Source organism: Alternaria rosae, assembly GCF_020736505.1.
Source record: "Alternaria rosae strain MPI-PUGE-AT-0040 chromosome Unknown BKA58scaffold_10, whole genome shotgun sequence".
In the NCBI taxonomy this organism is placed as follows: Eukaryota; Fungi; Ascomycota; class Dothideomycetes; order Pleosporales; family Pleosporaceae; genus Alternaria; species Alternaria rosae.
The window spans coordinates 220,156-235,935 of record NW_025763579.1 but is presented as its reverse complement, the minus strand read 5'-3'; the positions used below and the strand labels follow the sequence as shown (position 1 = coordinate 235,935).

General features: G+C 53.3%; 9 protein-coding genes across 9 annotated transcripts; 5 read left to right on the top strand and 4 right to left on the bottom strand.

Moving 5' to 3' along the window:
- Positions 1–112: 112 nt before the first annotated feature.
- On the top strand, positions 113–3,025 carry BKA58DRAFT_392005 (serine/threonine-protein kinase ppk14). Its single transcript, XM_046170964.1, has 4 exons — positions 113–1,300; positions 1,350–1,649; positions 1,697–2,081; positions 2,130–3,025. The coding sequence occupies exons 1-4, from the start codon at positions 424–426 to the stop codon at positions 2,524–2,526; spliced, it is 1,959 nt and encodes a 652-aa protein (XP_046021126.1). The 5' UTR covers positions 113–423; the 3' UTR covers positions 2,527–3,025.
- Positions 3,026–3,058: 33 nt separating this feature from the next.
- BKA58DRAFT_392003 (uncharacterized protein) lies at positions 3,059–3,901 on the bottom strand. The gene is made up of 2 exons (XM_046170963.1): positions 3,733–3,901; positions 3,059–3,605 (listed from the first exon to the last, which is right to left on the bottom strand). Exon 2 carries the CDS (start codon positions 3,433–3,435, stop codon positions 3,214–3,216), a length of 222 nt encoding a protein of 73 aa, XP_046021125.1. The 5' UTR covers positions 3,436–3,605; positions 3,733–3,901; the 3' UTR covers positions 3,059–3,213.
- On the top strand, positions 3,465–3,945 carry BKA58DRAFT_405165 (DASH complex subunit Dad3-domain-containing protein; the record flags this gene model as incomplete). The annotated part of the gene is made up of 2 exons (XM_046171893.1): positions 3,465–3,605; positions 3,733–3,945. The coding sequence occupies 2 exons, from the start codon at positions 3,465–3,467 to the stop codon at positions 3,943–3,945; spliced, it is 354 nt and encodes a 117-aa protein (XP_046021124.1).
- Positions 3,902–5,640, bottom strand: BKA58DRAFT_423806 (ribosomal protein S5, C-terminal domain-containing protein). The gene is made up of 2 exons (XM_046172877.1): positions 4,513–5,640; positions 3,902–4,437 (listed from the first exon to the last, which is right to left on the bottom strand). Exons 1-2 carry the CDS (start codon positions 5,558–5,560, stop codon positions 4,217–4,219), a joined length of 1,269 nt encoding a protein of 422 aa, XP_046021123.1. The 5' UTR covers positions 5,561–5,640; the 3' UTR covers positions 3,902–4,216.
- Positions 5,641–5,731: 91 nt separating this feature from the next.
- BKA58DRAFT_392001 (S-adenosyl-L-methionine-dependent methyltransferase) lies at positions 5,732–7,596 on the top strand. Its single transcript, XM_046170962.1, has one exon. The coding sequence runs from the start codon at positions 5,770–5,772 to the stop codon at positions 7,546–7,548; it is 1,779 nt and encodes a 592-aa protein (XP_046021122.1). The 5' UTR covers positions 5,732–5,769; the 3' UTR covers positions 7,549–7,596.
- Position 7,597: 1 nt separating this feature from the next.
- Positions 7,598–9,343, bottom strand: BKA58DRAFT_472521 (actin family). Its single transcript, XM_046175284.1, has 5 exons — positions 9,209–9,343; positions 9,126–9,148; positions 8,799–9,073; positions 8,663–8,749; positions 7,598–8,612 (listed from the first exon to the last, which is right to left on the bottom strand). Exons 1-5 carry the CDS (start codon positions 9,241–9,243, stop codon positions 7,710–7,712), a joined length of 1,323 nt encoding a protein of 440 aa, XP_046021121.1. The 5' UTR covers positions 9,244–9,343; the 3' UTR covers positions 7,598–7,709.
- A 589-nt stretch (positions 9,344–9,932) lies between these two features.
- Positions 9,933–12,435, top strand: BKA58DRAFT_38221 (nucleophile aminohydrolase). The gene is made up of 4 exons (XM_046170082.1): positions 9,933–10,233; positions 10,293–10,492; positions 10,542–11,798; positions 11,848–12,435. The coding sequence occupies exons 1-4, from the start codon at positions 10,058–10,060 to the stop codon at positions 12,096–12,098; spliced, it is 1,884 nt and encodes a 627-aa protein (XP_046021120.1). The 5' UTR covers positions 9,933–10,057; the 3' UTR covers positions 12,099–12,435.
- An 820-nt stretch (positions 12,436–13,255) lies between these two features.
- BKA58DRAFT_431829 (uncharacterized protein) lies at positions 13,256–14,732 on the top strand (the record flags this gene model as incomplete). The annotated part of the gene is made up of 4 exons (XM_046173108.1): positions 13,256–13,383; positions 13,441–13,517; positions 13,551–13,730; positions 13,768–14,732. The coding sequence occupies 4 exons, from the start codon at positions 13,256–13,258 to the stop codon at positions 14,481–14,483; spliced, it is 1,101 nt and encodes a 366-aa protein (XP_046021119.1). The 3' UTR covers positions 14,484–14,732.
- Positions 14,684–15,634, bottom strand: BKA58DRAFT_323817 (Pyruvate/Phosphoenolpyruvate kinase-like domain-containing protein; the record flags this gene model as incomplete). The annotated part of the gene is made up of 3 exons (XM_046167932.1): positions 14,684–15,258; positions 15,324–15,504; positions 15,560–15,634. The coding sequence occupies 3 exons, from the start codon at positions 15,632–15,634 to the stop codon at positions 14,684–14,686; spliced, it is 831 nt and encodes a 276-aa protein (XP_046021118.1).
- Between the last annotated feature and the right edge of the window lie 146 nt (positions 15,635–15,780).

Genomic DNA, 15,780 nt, shown 5'->3' with positions numbered 1-15,780 from the left:
GCTTCCCTGGGTAGACAGGGATAAGGGCGGTCCCACTTGGCCTCCGCCATCATTCGCCGCAGTCCGTACTCGTCGCCGGCACGGCTCTGGCTTCCTTCCTTCCTAACCTGCTGGCTGGCCCGACTACACCACCACTACTCCTCGCTCCCTGCTCCCTCGTCCTCCCTGCTTGTCTTTGCAGCGCTGCCAACACCATTCACGCGCACTCCTCTCTCCCACCGCCTGCGCCTTCGTGACGGAGCCATTCTTTCACCGAGCCGCCCCAGCCACACGCACCGCGACCCTGGACATTGACTTCACCCAAAGTGACATGGCCCATTGATCGTGCAACTGCGCAAACATCGTCTCCCTGTACCCGCCCAGCTTCCGCCCAAGACACCAGAGTCGCCCGCTTCATTCGCCCTCCGACCCTGTGTAACTGCTATGACGCAGCTCTTCAACTCGTCCACATCAAGCCACTCCACCATGGCCGAAAAGACGGAGAAACGCACCTTCTCGGGCAAGGCACTGTCCACCAACAAGTCAGTCAATGCAAAGGACGGCCAGGTCTCGCAGCGCATCAAGAACTTTTTCCGCATCAATAGCAGCAACGACACCAACAAGTCTTCCGACGATGGTAGCACAAACTCCAAGAACGAAAAGTCGGGGTTCCGCCAATCAAGGTTCATTCCCCACATCTCGCGCAATCGCTCCCAGACCATCGCCAGCGAAGGCAACCCCCTGGATGACAGCGTGTCGCCGACCGCGCACGCAAACCCGTATTTTGCCCACCAAGGACCACCGGCGCTGCGCCATCACAATGCAGGCAGTGTTCCTCCGTCACCCCCAGACACCCCCGCAATGCCTAAGACGCAAGTGAATGGCGCAGCTACCACCGACGATCACGCTACAACTGCTGGCAAGGAAGAATTGGCTAGGAAACTACGAAGGGTGGCTTCCGCACCCAATGCCCAAGGTCTCTTTTCGTCGGGAAAGAACACTGATAGGCCACAGACCGCAGAACTCGGCAAGCAGCCCGTATTACATCACCCGAACTCGTCCACTTTGAGCATGGTCGAGACGAATACCCAAGATCCAACTCACCTCCTACCGATAGAAGCTGGCAAACCCATACCCTCGGCAGGCCAAATCCGACAGTCTGTGGCTTTCAGGAGAACCTACAGCTCGAATTCCATCAAGGTCCGCAACGTCGAGGTTGGACCAGGAAGCTTCGACAAGATCAAGTTGATTGGCAAGGGCGATGTTGGAAAGGTTTACTTGGTGCGGGAGAAGAAGTCCAGCAGACTATACGCTATGAAGGGTGGGTGAATCGGATCTACAAGTCAGACGACATATGCTAACAAATCCAGTGTTGAGCAAAAAGGAGATGATCAAGCGGAACAAGATCAAGCGCGCGTTGGCCGAGCAGGAAATCCTGGCGACCAGCAACCACCCCTTTATTGTTACTCTCTACCACTCTTTCCAATCCGAAGACCACCTCTACCTCTGCATGGAATACTGCAGCGGTGGTGAGTTCTTCCGAGCGCTTCAAACACGACCGAACAAGTGTGTTGACGAAGATGCTGCGCGATTCTATGCAGCTGAAGTCACGGCTGCGTTGGAATACCTCCACTTAATGGGCTTCATCTACCGAGACTTGAAGCCGGAGAGTATGTTGCGTCTCACTTTTAAGGCATTCCCACGCTAACAGTTGCAGATATTCTCCTCCACCAGTCTGGTCACATCATGCTGTCAGACTTCGATCTATCGAAACAGTCGGAACCCGGCGGTCGCCCGACCATGATCCTCAGTGGCCGAAGCGGTACTTCCTCGAACAATCTCCCAACCATCGACACGAAATCATGCATAAACAATTTCCGAACCAACTCGTTTGTCGGAACCGAGGAATACATTGCGCCCGAAGTCATCAAGGGCTGTGGACATACGAGTGCGGTCGATTGGTGGACCCTTGGCATATTGATCTACGAGATGTTGTACGGAACTACGCCTTTCAAGGGCAAGAACCGCAACGCGACGTTTGCCAACATTCTTCGAGATGAAGTGCCCTTCCCCGAGGGTTCTGGTGCGCCGCAAGTGTCAAAGTAAGTTCTAATCAGTACCTAGTGTGTGTCTTGTGCTAACAACCGCAGTCTCTGCAAGGCCATTATTCGCAAGCTATTGATCAAGGACGAGACCAGGCGACTTGGATCCCGTGCCGGCGCTTCCGACATTAAGACCGCACCTTTCTTCAAGACAACATCATGGGCCCTACTACGGCACATGAAGCCACCGATCGTCCCTCATCAAGGCCAAGGTATCGAGACACCCAACTTCCGGAATGTTAAGGAGTCCCAGAGTGTTGACATTGGAGCCGCGAGAGTCAAGGGCGTCCCACTAGACTCTGGTCTCGCCACGCCGATGGGCGAGTTGGCAGATCCATTTGAGGAGTTCAACAGCGTTACTCTGCATCACGACGGAGACGATCACCACCACGAAGATCAACACTCGTCGCATCTTCACCTCACACAAACCAACTCTCAACGATAGACCGAGCTTTAATTCGTATGATAAACACGCGCACTGTATTCATCACTCGCCAGAGGACCGTCATATCGGAAAAAATCGTCCTCTTGACTCCACTCATTTGTTGCGACGGATCATAGACAAATGCGTTTCTTCCTCATCACAGCGGCGTTCCAGGGGTTTTGTTTTACTTCTTCGTTTCCGATCGCGCACGGATCTCTCTTGAGCTTTCTTATCTCTCTTACCAATCGGCATTTTCGTGTGCTGTAAAATCTTTCTGGCGTTGTCTGTATTTCTTATTGTGAACATGGGTGTGGATCATGCTGGTTCAGTCTGGTCTAGTCTAGTCTGAGAGCGGAGGCAGCTTGGACAGGGAAGATGGTGGTGGTGAAGGCGATGGAGTGGGGGTTGAGGGATGAGGGTACTGGAAGGGCGTAGCAGAAGCAATGAGAAAGATATCTTTGAGATACTGAATTTGCTGTACCATGTGACTCTGAGAGATGTGACATGATGTCATGTTTCGAAACTTCTGGTTGAGCATTGTAGGTTATAATGGAGTGATTTGAGGGTAAGAACGCATGGACCAACGCGGAGTTTGCGGGGAAGACGCGACAACGATTCGCGAGAACCCTTGTTTCTTGTCAAACAACGCGATAGCGACGGCCAAGACACGATATAGTTACCTTGACAGATACCGGCACGCGAACCACCCTACGAAATCGAAATCGAGAATCTTGTATCGGGAATCATTCTTGAGCAAGCTACGCAGTACATTCCAAGCCGCACACGAACGCGCATCCAGCGAAACCAATTCACCCCGCCGCTGCCCGATCTCCTACACTCCCTGTCTTCTATACACACGCACGCGCACACGCATAGCAAGAACCTACCCACCCATCCACCCATCCACACAGCTACCTCAGCTCCACGCATCGTATACAATTCACACAAGGGAAGCAATCATGGCTTCAGAACCCACAGCAGCATCCGGCGCAGAACAAAACTTCGCGACATCACAAACCTCCGAAGGAGAAGAAACTCTCAGTCCGCTGGAACAAGAAGTCTTGGACGAATATGCGAGGTTATTGGGGAATTTGAATAATGTCAGTTCCTCCTCTTATCCACCTACTCCTCCTTCCTCCTTCCCTTCCCTTCCCTTCCCTTCTCTCTGTTCGCCTCTGTCCATCCACCTGTTTCGAGATAGCTAGTCCCTCGCTAACACTCACCAAGTTATCATCCCTCCTCCTCACGCTCTCTAACAACCCCAGCGCCGCTATCCTCGATGGCCTCCGCGGATTAGAAAGGAAAACGAGTTTGGTGTTTACGTTGCTCAAGGCGAGTGTTTATAGTATTGTGCTGAACCAGCAGATTGATACGGAGGGAGGGGATGGGGAGGGTGAGGGGGAGACGGAGGGGCTGAGTAGGATGAGTAGTCGGGGGTAGTGGTCAAGGAGGGAGAAGGTTTGATGTTAAATGGGGGTGCTGAGATGAGAGCGTTTGACGATTATGATACCCCACTAGATGAGCAAGACCGACCGATACTTCAACACAACGAGCAAAACAAAAAGAAGATATGCATATGCAAGATGACATGATATGATACAAGATATCTACACAGGCCCCACATGGGCATTTCCCACTCATACCATGCCTATGATACATCTCTATTTCCTTTCCCTTCTCTTCATGCCCACAACCCGGCATACAACGCCATCTAATGTATGCTTCCTCCATAGTAAACCTTCCTCACATCCACCAGCTTCTTCCCCCTCGCCCTCGCAATCTCATCCGGTAACCTCTGATTCGTAAGCGCTTCCCACGTCGCCTTGATGACGTTCATTTTATTCCTCGACCGTGGTGTCTTGGCCGACAAATCCTGGAGGCCCGCTGCACGAGCGAGTTCGAAGATGAGATGTTGAACGCGAAGCCCGAAACCTACTCGTAGTCAGCCATCATGTTTGCAAAAAGTGGTTTACAAGTAAGCATATGATAACGAGGAGAATGACTTACCAGGCGGTCTCGCAAAAATCTGTACCTTGGTCGCACCAACCTTCTTCTCCAGATCTCCAAACGTCGTTCTGTTCTCGTAACGAGGAACCGGGCGCATGTTTCGTATCGCACTCATGACGCTTTGCTTGCGGCCTTCTTCCGGTTCTACGGATTTGCCTTCTCCGACGCCGAGGAGGCCGTCTTGGTTGCCCGCAATAGTCAGGTAGTACAGACTTCTTATCTTGCCCATGCGAGTCTGGTTGGTGACGCTGTGCGTGACCAGTGTCTTGACGCGGATTTGACGCAGCTTCTGCTTGTCCCAGCCTAGGTATTGCAGCAGGCGCTTTTGCCGTGGGTCCTCTTCTTCTTCGGTCGAGAGACGGCGGGTTTGGCGGACCATGCGATTTTCGACGCGGGGAAGGTCGGGCGCGATCACGGAGTGGCGTTCGTCGCCTAGGGCTTGGAGAGCGGCGGGGTTCTTGGATGTGTAGGTTGCGCGGGGGTCCAGGGTGGCTTGTGTGACGGCTGCGTCCATGGCTTTCTGTAGGTTCTCGTCGTCTTCTGGTATGCCATCGGGGTACATCTTGGCGAGGTTTTCCGTGGCAATGCGGGTTATGTTCTCGTCGCGCTCGACTTCGTTGGCGATGCGGAAGGTTTTTGGGCCTTCGATGTCGTCGCCTGTCAGGCGCTCAGGTCGGTCCGTCACGGGGTCTACTTGCGCCAGGTCGTCTTCGTAGTTCATACGCCATGGGTCCGTTCTTCGCTGGCCCTGGGTGAGGACATCTCGGGCGTCGATTGTAGATTCGGCGGCTTTGATGGCGGCGATTTGCGAGGGTGTGTATCTTTTCTCCAGCAGCGTCGTCTCCGAGGTGTCGTACTTGGGATACTCTGCTTCGGCCGCTTGGTTGAGGAGCTTGAGGTCGTCGGCCTTTATTGACGGGTAGTGCGGTCTCTTCTTGCGGGCTTGTCTGGGTGCGGAAGCGTGGAAGGTGCGTTGCGGAGGTGGTTTAGGAAGCGTCGTCGACGCTGCTTTGGTGAAGAGACATCTTGCGGGGCGGCAGACGCTCATTGTTGGCCTTGGACCTCCGGGTGAGGGCCAATTGAGCGCGGGGAGGCGGTAATAGCGGGTGGCCTGCGCGGCGTTGTGATGGTCAAAGTGAAGTTCGGAAAGTTCAGAGTGACTAAGCGGGATGGCAGTAATTGCTCCAGCCAATCGCCGTCTCTCTATCCCAGTGACTAACGTAACTTTCTCTTTTCTCCAATTTCACGATTTACTACATGTACTCTCGGATCCTTACTCGACCGCTTCGGACACTACTGGCCAGTGGCCGATACACCCAGATTGCTAGATACAAGATGGCTTCGTCAGCAGATAATGTCGCGCCTATTGAGAGCAACGGCGCAAAAAGATATGCCGAGACACCTCTACGGAGCGAGGAAGGACCACGAGGCAACTACAGATTCAAGAACAAGCGCATGAAGAATGGACATGCTGAGCAGAGCAAGATCCTGAAAACAAACGGCACCAATGATGAGGTCTTGTTGCAGGATGTTACTGCGCTCATTAAGAACCTCAACATAGAAAGAGAAGGAAAGGAAATCTCGACAACATTGGCAGAAAAGTTCAAAGAGATCCAGGTTGAAATCAAAGAAATCTCTTCCACTGGAGATGGTCTCGGTTTCCAAAAAGATTCAGATTCGGACCAGGTCTATGTGGTACCCTTCAGCGCACCAGGAGATATCGTGACTGCACGACCGCACAAGCACTTTGAGAAGGAAAAATACTCCATGGCTGATTTCGTCAACGTGATTACGCCCTCATCCCAACGCGACGATTCCCTAGTAAAGTGTCCCTACTTTGCCAGCTGTTCCGGCTGCCAATTCCAAATGCTACCCTACGACACGCAACTCGCGCACAAGAAGACCATCGTCGAGAAAGCCTACAAGAACTTCTCCAACCTCCCACCAGAACTCATCCCCACAATCGGCGACACAATCGGTTCCCCACTGCAATACGGCTACCGCACAAAGCTAACCCCCCACTTCGACGGCCCACCCGACGCCCGCCGAAGTGACGGCCGCAACGGTATCAAACGCACCTTCAAAGAAGTCCCACCTATCGGCTTCATGAAGAAAGGAACCCGCAACACAATCGACATAGAAGACTGTCCAATCGGCACAGACGCCGTGCGCGCCGGCAACAAGCGCGAGCGCAAACGCGTCGCAGACACCATCTCTTCCTACCACAAAGGCGCCACACTCCTCCTGCGGGAATCCACTACCCGTATCCCCAAAGCAGAATACGATGCCACCAAAGAAACAGACAGCGACGCTGTAATCGAAGACAGAGGTTCTCACATCCACCGCAAGATCTGCATCACAGATCCCAACGCCAAATCCACAGAATACATCTCGGATGAATTCCAATTCGTGAACCCAGCGGGTTCTTTCTTCCAGAACAACAACTCCATTCTCCCTGTTTTTACACAGTATATACGTGAGAACATCCTTCCTTCTCCGGGCCAGGAGCACAAGATTACGCATCTCATCGACGCGTACTCTGGTTCTGGTCTCTTCACCATCACGCTCTCTGCGCTGTTCAAATCGTCGCTTGGAATCGATATCTCATCCAGCAGCATAGAGTCTGCGAGTACGAATGCAAGGTTGAATAACTTGCCGGAATCTTCTACGCGGTTCATTGCTGCGGATGCGGCGAGACTATTCGCTTCTATTGAGTCACCGGCGGAGGAAACGGTCGTTATGCTGGATCCGCCGCGCAAAGGCTGCGATGAGTCTTTCTTGCGCCAGTTGGTGCAGTATGGTCCTGCGAGAGTGGTATATGTGAGTTGTAATGTGCATACGCAGGCGAGGGATGTGGGGGTCCTGGTCGGCGGGATGACGGGTGTTGATGGGGGTTTTGGGAAGGGAGAAGGATGCTATGAGATTGAGAGTTTGAGGGGCTTTGACTTTTTCCCGCAGACAGGGCATGTGGAGGGGGTTGCTGTGTTGAGGAGGAAGGATGGTGGTGAAAAAGCTGCCAAGGTCGCGGAGTCATGAGGTTGATTACGGTTTCTTCTGGGTGTGGTTAGTGAGCGATCATGGGCATATCGATCTGATGTGTTGATTGTCTTCTCATTGTCAAATGTTTTGCTGTCATCTCGTGTTCGCTCAATAAGCCATGCCAACATCTACACACATTCCCTACAATATCTCGCCGCTTACGTGCTTCCCGGTCCACCCAGCAGCGCGAACCTTCGGACAATGCTAGGGCCAATCTCGTCGTATTCCGCCTTGGTGTGGCAGTAGCTCTTGAACTCGGGTGTCTGACCGAGCAAGCTACCACCGAACCATGGGCCGTGTCTTTGTCTCTTGTGCGTAATGACTTGTACGTCCAGCCCACCACTCTTTGCGCCTCCGCTCTTCGCTTCTGAAGCTTTGATCCTTGCGTCGACCATGTGCCTAATGTCGCGCTGCAGGCGTCGACCAAAGTCCTTGTATAGTGTTGAACCACCAGAGAGCACAATGTTCTTGTAAAGTCCTCTGCGTACGTCGATAGGGGAGGATTGGATGACAGTGTCGACAATCGTAGGTAGCGGAGTGAGGAAGTCGGAGGAGTAGATCTCGGGGTTGAAGAAGATCTCGGGCGCGAGGAAACGTTCGTAGCCGACATCGACTGATGTGGTCTTGCCGTTGGGGTAGTTGACGGTGTGCTTCTTGAATCGGTCGTCTGACTCGCGATCGAAGCGCGCGAACTCCTTGACAATATCAGGGCATACGTAGCAGTATTCCTCCTTGATGCGCTCGGCAGTCTGGAGGGAGGAGTCGGGTTCGCCGCGTTCTCGGAGGAGCGATTGTACGAAGTTGGTGATGTCGCGACCGGCAATCGGGACACTCTTGATTGAGGAACCAATGACGTAGCCTTCAGCAACGGGGATAACGTGCGTCACACCAGCTCCGGAGTCGATGACAGTACCGGTGAGGGATCGGTCCTGTACCTTGGAGCTGGTCCATGACGCGGCCAGGGCGAGCACAGCTTGTACGGCAATGTAGAGACCGGCGACGTTGAACGACTCGAACATGATCTCGGCGGTGGCTTCGCGGTTCTCGGGAGGGTTCAATGGCTATGATTTGTCAGCTTCATCCCTCCAGCGATTAGAAAAAGGTAGCGTACGGGCTCGGTGAGGAGGAAGTGGTGGTCCTCAGGCTCCACTCTCAGGTACTTGAATATCGAGTTGGACCAGAAGCGTTCCATAAGGTCCTGCATGCCATTAGTACACCTTCCCCTCTCTTGGAATGCCTCTCCATACCCAGTTGTCTATCTGACCATGCCTGATCGGGTAGTTGATGCCATAGCCCGCGCCTCCAGCTGCGGCCAGAGCTTCGTCGCCGATGAAGAAGTCGAGGTCCTCGGTGCCGCGCTTTCCAGAGAGATGCCCACCCGGCCCAGCTCCACCGGTCAGGAATGAGGGTTTGTTCGCAACGGCTGGGCGTCCAGAACCTGATCCGCCGCTACCGCCTGTTGGGCCTTTGGTAGCTATCGCAGTGGGGAAGACGAAGGAGGGAGAGTCGTTGCCGGCGAAGCCTGGTGGATCGTTATTAGAGATGAACCCCACGAATTGAATTGGGTAGCGTACCGAGCTTCGAGTATCCCGTACCGCTATAGCCAGTGTCAGTAATGGATCGCAACGTGGGTGCCCACGGCCAGTGGGTAGCTTACTTGTCCATGACAACGGCGGGGGTTTGAGACGCCATCTTTGCTGCTGCTTGGCACAAAAACGAATATGCAACGCAGCTCAGGTGAAGCCTGGTATGAGAGCAGAAGCGCGTGGGTTGGGTGTCGAGGTGGCTTCGTCAGAGAGGTGACGGCGGCGGTCGGTGCATGTTGTCGAATCAGGCACCGCCCCGCTCCGCCCTTGGCAGCGGAATGAGACGAAATAGTGGGGAAGACTTGCTCACTTCGTAAACACGATCGCTCCTACCTCCCTGATCTGCCGTGCCTGTCGCTTCGACAGAGTCTGTGTCATATCGAAAACCACTGCGACCACATGGCTTAGGCTGACGCACAGAGGAAAGAGCCATCGCAAGCTCATTTTTGACATCGCTGCTAACCTCCTCTCCACTGACTGTGCCCCTACAGCGCTCATCGAGCATCTCTCCCACTCTCATTGCCCACCCCACCGCCACAGGTCACCATCCCCTTTACACCGGCTCATCCTCTTCATCAATTTCTCATTGTTCCCCTCCCTCAGTCACCTCGTCTATTCTGGAATTACCTATCTTCTCTCCCGAACCTACACCTGCACGTGTCACGAATGACCGCTTAACGACCGTTTCCACAGTCAATATCACAGCCGTCTGCCGCTACTGCCCACTTTGGAGCGACACCGGATCATCCCAATAATCGGCCAAACGTCCCCGCCCCGGCGACAAACGCCCGTCGCGTCTGTACAGACCCAGAACTGCAGCCAAGCCTCATCTGAGAACCGTCATCTCTCACTGCATTGCACTGGATACGTTCGGCCTGAGATTTCGCGACTTTCGTCGACGCTTTTCCACACATAAAGGCATGTCGGTCCCTAGTGGTCACTATGCACCTATAGACGGAGCTTATCATATTGATACGCACACACGCAAAGCCTCGCGTAGTCCGCCAAACGATGATGTATGTTGCATATATGTTCATGCTGGCGCCGGCTACCATAGCCACCAGAATGAGAGGATTCATCTGGAAGCATGTAACGAGTGAGTTTTCTGGCGCCATCTCTACGAAGTCTCAAATACGCTCATGCTGACATGCGCAGTGCCGCACAGCTGGCTATGTTGATTCTGAAAAACGGTGGCTCTGCGCTGGATGCTGTCGAAGCTGCAATCAAGACATTGGAAGACCGAGAAATCACCAATGCGGGCTATGGAAGCAACCTCGCAATGGACGGTGTGGTTGAGTGCGATGCCTCTGTGGTCGACCATTACGGGCGTAGCGGAGCTGTCGGGGCTGTTGCTCGTAAGTCTAGCAACTAGAGGTCATGGCTCAATGTTGACAATGATTACAGAGATCAAGAACCCCATCTCACTAGCACGAATGGTTCACGACCACACGATGAGTCCACTGACGCTGCGTCGAGTTCCTCCAAACCTCTTGGTGTCGCAGGGTGCCACCGACTTTGCTGTGGAGATGGGTATGCCGATTCTGCCCCATGATGCACTCATTTCTCCCGCGGCGAAAGTGCGCTGGATGCGATGGCGTTCCGACTTGAGGTCTGCCGAGCGCAAGTCCAGGAAGAGCGGCGCCCATCCGTCTTGCTGGAAGATCAGGGACAATGTGGCACCAGCCGATGAGCGAGCGCACGAACGCGTGCGCGAACAACACACTCAAAAGCTATTACGCACCCACACATCCCTACTGCAGCCACAGTCACCTCCGCTTTCTGACGATGTGATGTACGACCAAGGTGAGAATGCCTCTTCCGACCCTTCAGTCCCTCCTTCAGAGCGGTCGTCAAGCTCTTGGATCAGCGATGAGCAGACTACTGCACCCGGCCTGATCGATCAAGCCCCATCGCCTGCTGACGTACGCCCACCCACTGCTGCTGATGCTTCTCGCAATGCCTTCGTCAACAGCACGCAACAGATCCCTACCCTGAAAGAGTACCGTCGCGATGCAGGCTACGAGAGCATTATGGAAGATGCGCAGATGGAGGACATGACTTACGCATCAAAGCCACGCAAAGCATGGGCTGATGGGTCTGGGGCGGAGTTTGACTCTGATTCGATTGCGCATACAGCAAAGGGCAACCCCAAGGAGAGCTCTCAGTGTGATGGTATCGACACTCGTCTGCCACAGACTCCTGACGAGAACTCAGTCAACTCGAAGTTCGCTACCGCATCGACACCTCTGAGTCACGTCAAAGAGACCGCCCCACTACCGCCGATGCCATCTAATTCGAGCCGCCATGAACCCGAGGAAGATCACATCACCGACACCGTTGGGGCTATCGCAATAGACAGCTGGGGCAACATTGCTTGCGGCGCATCTTCTGGTGGCATTGGCATGAAGTACCGCGGGCGTGTGGGCCCAGCAGCTCTCGTCGGCGTAGGTGCTGCAGTCATCCCCGTTGACCCCGACGATCCCGAGCAGACATCTGTTGCGACTGTCACAAGCGGAACCGGTGAGCACATGGCAACCACCATGGCCGCTACGGTATGCGCCGAGCGCCTCTATCAGAGCGTGAAGAAGAGCCGCGGCGGTGACTATGTTGAAGTTACCGAGGACGAAGCTCTCAAGGCAATGATCGAGAACGAGTTCATGGGTAAATAGTTCTTGTCGTTATCATGTGCGATATACTAACTCCACGCCAGGTCACCCAAGTGTCAAGCACAGCAATTCCGCAGGCGCCATCGGCATCCTTGGCGTCAAGAAAATGCGCTCTGGCATGTTGCTCTACTACGGACACAACACCGACTCGTTCGCCATGGCATCCATGTCATCCGAAGACGATCGACCCGCCTGCTCAATGTCGCGCAGCAATGGCAACGGCCAAACCGCGCAAGGTGGGCGGATGATGTCCACGAGGCGCAACAAGAAGACCAAGTCTACCCCGCGCCGATGACCGTGGTTATGCGCCGATATCTGAGATGCTGCCCTATGAGCCTATATTTCTTATCACCCTAAGTCTCACACTCCGCACGCTGGTGGAGGAGCGCTTGTCACTGCCCGTATTCCTGTCCTCTTTTCATTCGTGTAAAAGCATATGCATCTATGGTAGTTCTATACCCCTGCACAGTGGTTGTCTTTCCTGTCCTTTCTCACATAGTGAGCGGTATATCAAGAATTGTTAGAACTGTATCATTAGCCCAGAAAAGTTATTTCGTGTTCGCCTGGCCAGTCATCTACAACTCAGTGGTTCAGATGCCGCCCAATCATAGCAGCCAATCTTGAGATACAACATATGGGTTGTACCGAAGTCCTATGCCCTGAGTGTCTACATTATCGGAACGCAAACTGTACGGCGCCTCAAGTAGGGGTCTGACTCCTAAGAGCGTGGCAAATATTCTGAAATTATGAGTCCATTCCAGATTGCACACCGACTTGATGAGTTTCCATGTCGCTTAGCGGTATTGGTGATGCAATACTGTGAGTCACGGCGCGCGTAGCCAACTACTGATCGGCGAGGGTCAATGAAGGCCCACGAGTACCAGTATCTGCTCTTCTGTTTTGGAATGTGAGTGCAGCCATACTCAATGGATCTCGTGATGCAGCACACTACATAAACCTCTGATCTCGTAGCGATATCTCTTTCTCTAACCATGACGTCCAAGAAGTTCGCTTATTGGAATGGCTTCCCCTTTATGACAACCCCGCGAACGAATACTACTCTGGTCAGACGCAATTCCCGCTCTTCCGGCTATCCCGCGAGATTCGAGATATCATCTATGGATACTACGCTCTAGGAGAAGGCGACAATGGTTACCATTACTGCAGTGAGACTGGGAAGATGCTCTACACGACTGAGCCAAAACAAACGGTCCGTCTGGGTCTTGTCATCGCCTGTAGAATTGCCCATGAAGAGCTGAAGTCCATGGTATTTAGGAAGATACATTTCAGTACCCATCTCTCTCACAACGACGGGTGTTCCTATATGGGCTTGCGCTCTCGAGCAGGCCGCTTCAAACGCAGTAAGTCTGCATCCACTCACGAACTCTCACCGTTCTCTCACTGACGTTATCTACCCTAGTACTTCGGTACACTGAACGTCAGAAACGAAGAATGCTGATTCAGGTGTTTGATCTGCTACAACACGACGACTTCCTTGATCTCTATACTCGCTACCCATCTGTCAAAGCTTTGTTCAGAGAGCCTTTGCAACGATCAGTGGCGGAACAGTGCGACTTTTTGTGAGCTTCTGAAGGTCCTGGCGACGAAGGCGAATTAGCTGTCGGCGCATTCGACAGGGCTCTCCAATACGCACTACTTCGTGCAAGAAAGCGTAACGGTCCGGAGTTTGCGAGGCTTGCTGGCGAGACATCTGGTGCGAGACTGTGTCCCATCGACAGGTTCCCAGGTGAATCGCAAATAAACAATTTTGTCGAAGGCGCACTGCACGATGTATATTCTTGGGAGCCCGAGCCATGGGCAATGCCGGACGATGACGAGCTGGCAAAGCTTGAAGCCCTTATCTGCCTTCCCGGCGAAACCGACACTCAGCTTCCCATGACCGACGAGGGTATCTTATACTTTCCGGGTATGAATACCCACCTGATAGCAGCTGCGGAACGAAGACTTCAAGTCGGTATCTCGGCCTGAACTCCATGCCCGCGGCCTAATTCCTTTCTGTCTTGAGAACCCAAATCTTCACATAGAAAGGTGCATCGATCTGTTCGACAACCTACTTCCGGAAGGCTTCATATGGTTCGATACATTCAATCCCGATCTCGAAGTTGACTGGCTGAAACCTACGGAATGTTTCTGGGTACGGATTCCTTGGATCGAAGAGGCCTATGAGCTATCTTCATGCGGGATGTCACCCCACTCCTTCAGCTTAGTCATTAATGGCTCGACCCCAGAGATCTCCGAGATCTGGAAATTAATCAAGTACGCTGCGGCTACACAGGAAGCGCGACTCGAGCAATATCGGCTTCTGAAAGAGGACCCACCTCCTAGGTCACATAGGCTGGATTACTATTTCTGCTTGGCTCTCCCTACGAACTTTGCAAAGATGATCCGCGAGATAGTAGAAGGCTCGTCAGTCGTCAAGTTTGAAGGAGACGTAGGTGAGCTCTGGGATCCAGATGTGTTTTTCTTCGAACGCAAAGATTGGAGCGACGAGCAGTGGGACCAAGATTGGATCGATAATATCGTTTGCTACGGGATTCCATCGAATCGATTCCGGCAGGCGGCAAATAGGTACTCTATCGAGCCATATGCGCTAAGGACGACACATCGTCTCGTCAGACACGGAGAGCGTGACCCGAAGGATACACGCTCAGATCTGTGAGGGGTATACGTGCTCTACAGTAGCTTTAGCTTGAGTGCCATCACGCCACATCTTCGCGACCTCCGACACCCATCTACAGCAAATACAAATCGTCTTTTGCGACAGCATCACAGCCTCTATCGTACTTCTAATACAAGAACATGGTGTCTCAAGTAGACATTCCATTACAGGATCAACACTTCAATATATCGCTTCCGCATCTACTTGCCATCATACCCCTTAACCCCCTTAACCCCACTCCCCTCCACCTTCCCACTCGCAACCCCCAGACTTCTCTCAAACGCCCCCGTAATACCCATCTGATCCGTCAACACACTTACCATATCAAACCCTCTCTCCACATACCCCCTCGCATCCTCCCCCGAGTTGCAATACATAGCCACCTTCTTCCCCTCCGCATGCGCCGTCTCTTTGATCGTCTCAATCGCGTCTTCCAGCTCCTTATCCATCTGTGGAGTCAAAATAGGATGACCAATGTTATTGCCGAGATCAAAGGGTCCGATCAGCAAACAGTCGACGCCGGGCAAGGCGGCAATTTCCCGACAGCAGGCTAGTGCCGACGCGGTTTCTATCTGCACGATTGTGAGGAGCGAGGTGTTTGCGTGGCGCAGGTAGTAGGTGAGTGGTTCGTTTGAGAAACATTGGGTGGGTAGGGGGGAACCGAAGCCGCGGGTTCCTTCTGGGGGGAATTTTGCGGAGGAGACGAGTTTCTTGGCGTCGTCTACGGTGTAGATGAGCGGGACTATGACGCCGTGGGCGCCGCTGTCAAGGGCGCCTGGGGGATGTTAGATTTCATCTGGAGATCTTGAAACGGAGGCGTAGGTGTCAAAGGTAACTTACGTTTTACCATCCAGGGTTCGTTAGCGGCGATGCGAACGAGCGGGCTTACGCCAGCGTGGGCTATGGCGGTTACGGCCTCGTGCATCTGGCTGTCGTTGATGTTGCCGTGTTCGGTGTCGACGCATATCCAGTCGACGCCTGAACGGGCAATTGCCCGAGCGTGGTTTGTTCCGGGAAGCATCTAACAAGTTATTGGCATCTATACCAACGAAAAAGTCATGTAGGGTGTTGTTCACCTGCCATCCTCCGAAAGTCGGCCCTCCTTTCTGGAAGGCCTTGTATATCCGGCTTGCTTCTTGTAGGGTGTTCATGTTGCGGATATGAGAGGATCGTTGATTGTTTACTGGGAAGAAGGAAACGGGACTTTCAAAGAATGCTTGAGTTCTTGCTCTTAAAACGTTGAATGTTCCGGATCTTCGTAGGGCGTGCGATACCGTCATGGCTTTTGTAGGTACGA

Coding starts and splice junctions, on each gene's coding strand:
- BKA58DRAFT_472521 (XM_046175284.1), bottom strand. CDS start 9,243: ATGGCGTCTCAAACCCCCGCCGTTGTCATGGACAA. Junction 8,750..8,798: donor ATGGTCAGATAGACAACTGG/GTATGGAGAGGC, acceptor AATGGCATGCAG/GACCTTATGGAACGCTTCTG. Junction 8,613..8,662: donor ACTTCCTCCTCACCGAGCCC/GTACGCTACCTT, acceptor GACAAATCATAG/CCATTGAACCCTCCCGAGAA.
- BKA58DRAFT_392005 (XM_046170964.1), top strand. CDS start 424: ATGACGCAGCTCTTCAACTCGTCCACATCAAGCCACTCCACCATGGCC. Junction 1,301..1,349: donor CAGACTATACGCTATGAAGG/GTGGGTGAATCG, acceptor TAACAAATCCAG/TGTTGAGCAAAAAGGAGATG. Junction 2,082..2,129: donor GGTGCGCCGCAAGTGTCAAA/GTAAGTTCTAAT, acceptor TAACAACCGCAG/TCTCTGCAAGGCCATTATTC.
- BKA58DRAFT_38221 (XM_046170082.1), top strand. CDS start 10,058: ATGTCGGTCCCTAGTGGTCACTATGCACCTATAGACGGAGCTTATCAT. Junction 10,234..10,292: donor CATCTGGAAGCATGTAACGA/GTGAGTTTTCTG, acceptor TGACATGCGCAG/TGCCGCACAGCTGGCTATGT. Junction 10,493..10,541: donor AGCTGTCGGGGCTGTTGCTC/GTAAGTCTAGCA, acceptor CAATGATTACAG/AGATCAAGAACCCCATCTCA.
- BKA58DRAFT_392003 (XM_046170963.1), bottom strand. CDS start 3,435: ATGCGTGGAGCTGAGGTAGCTGTGTGGATGGGTGGATGGGTGGGTAGG.
- BKA58DRAFT_392001 (XM_046170962.1), top strand. CDS start 5,770: ATGTACTCTCGGATCCTTACTCGACCGCTTCGGACACTACTGGCCAGT.
- BKA58DRAFT_423806 (XM_046172877.1), bottom strand. CDS start 5,560: ATGAGCGTCTGCCGCCCCGCAAGATGTCTCTTCACCAAAGCAGCGTCG. Junction 4,438..4,512: donor GATTTTTGCGAGACCGCCTG/GTAAGTCATTCT, acceptor GACTACGAGTAG/GTTTCGGGCTTCGCGTTCAA.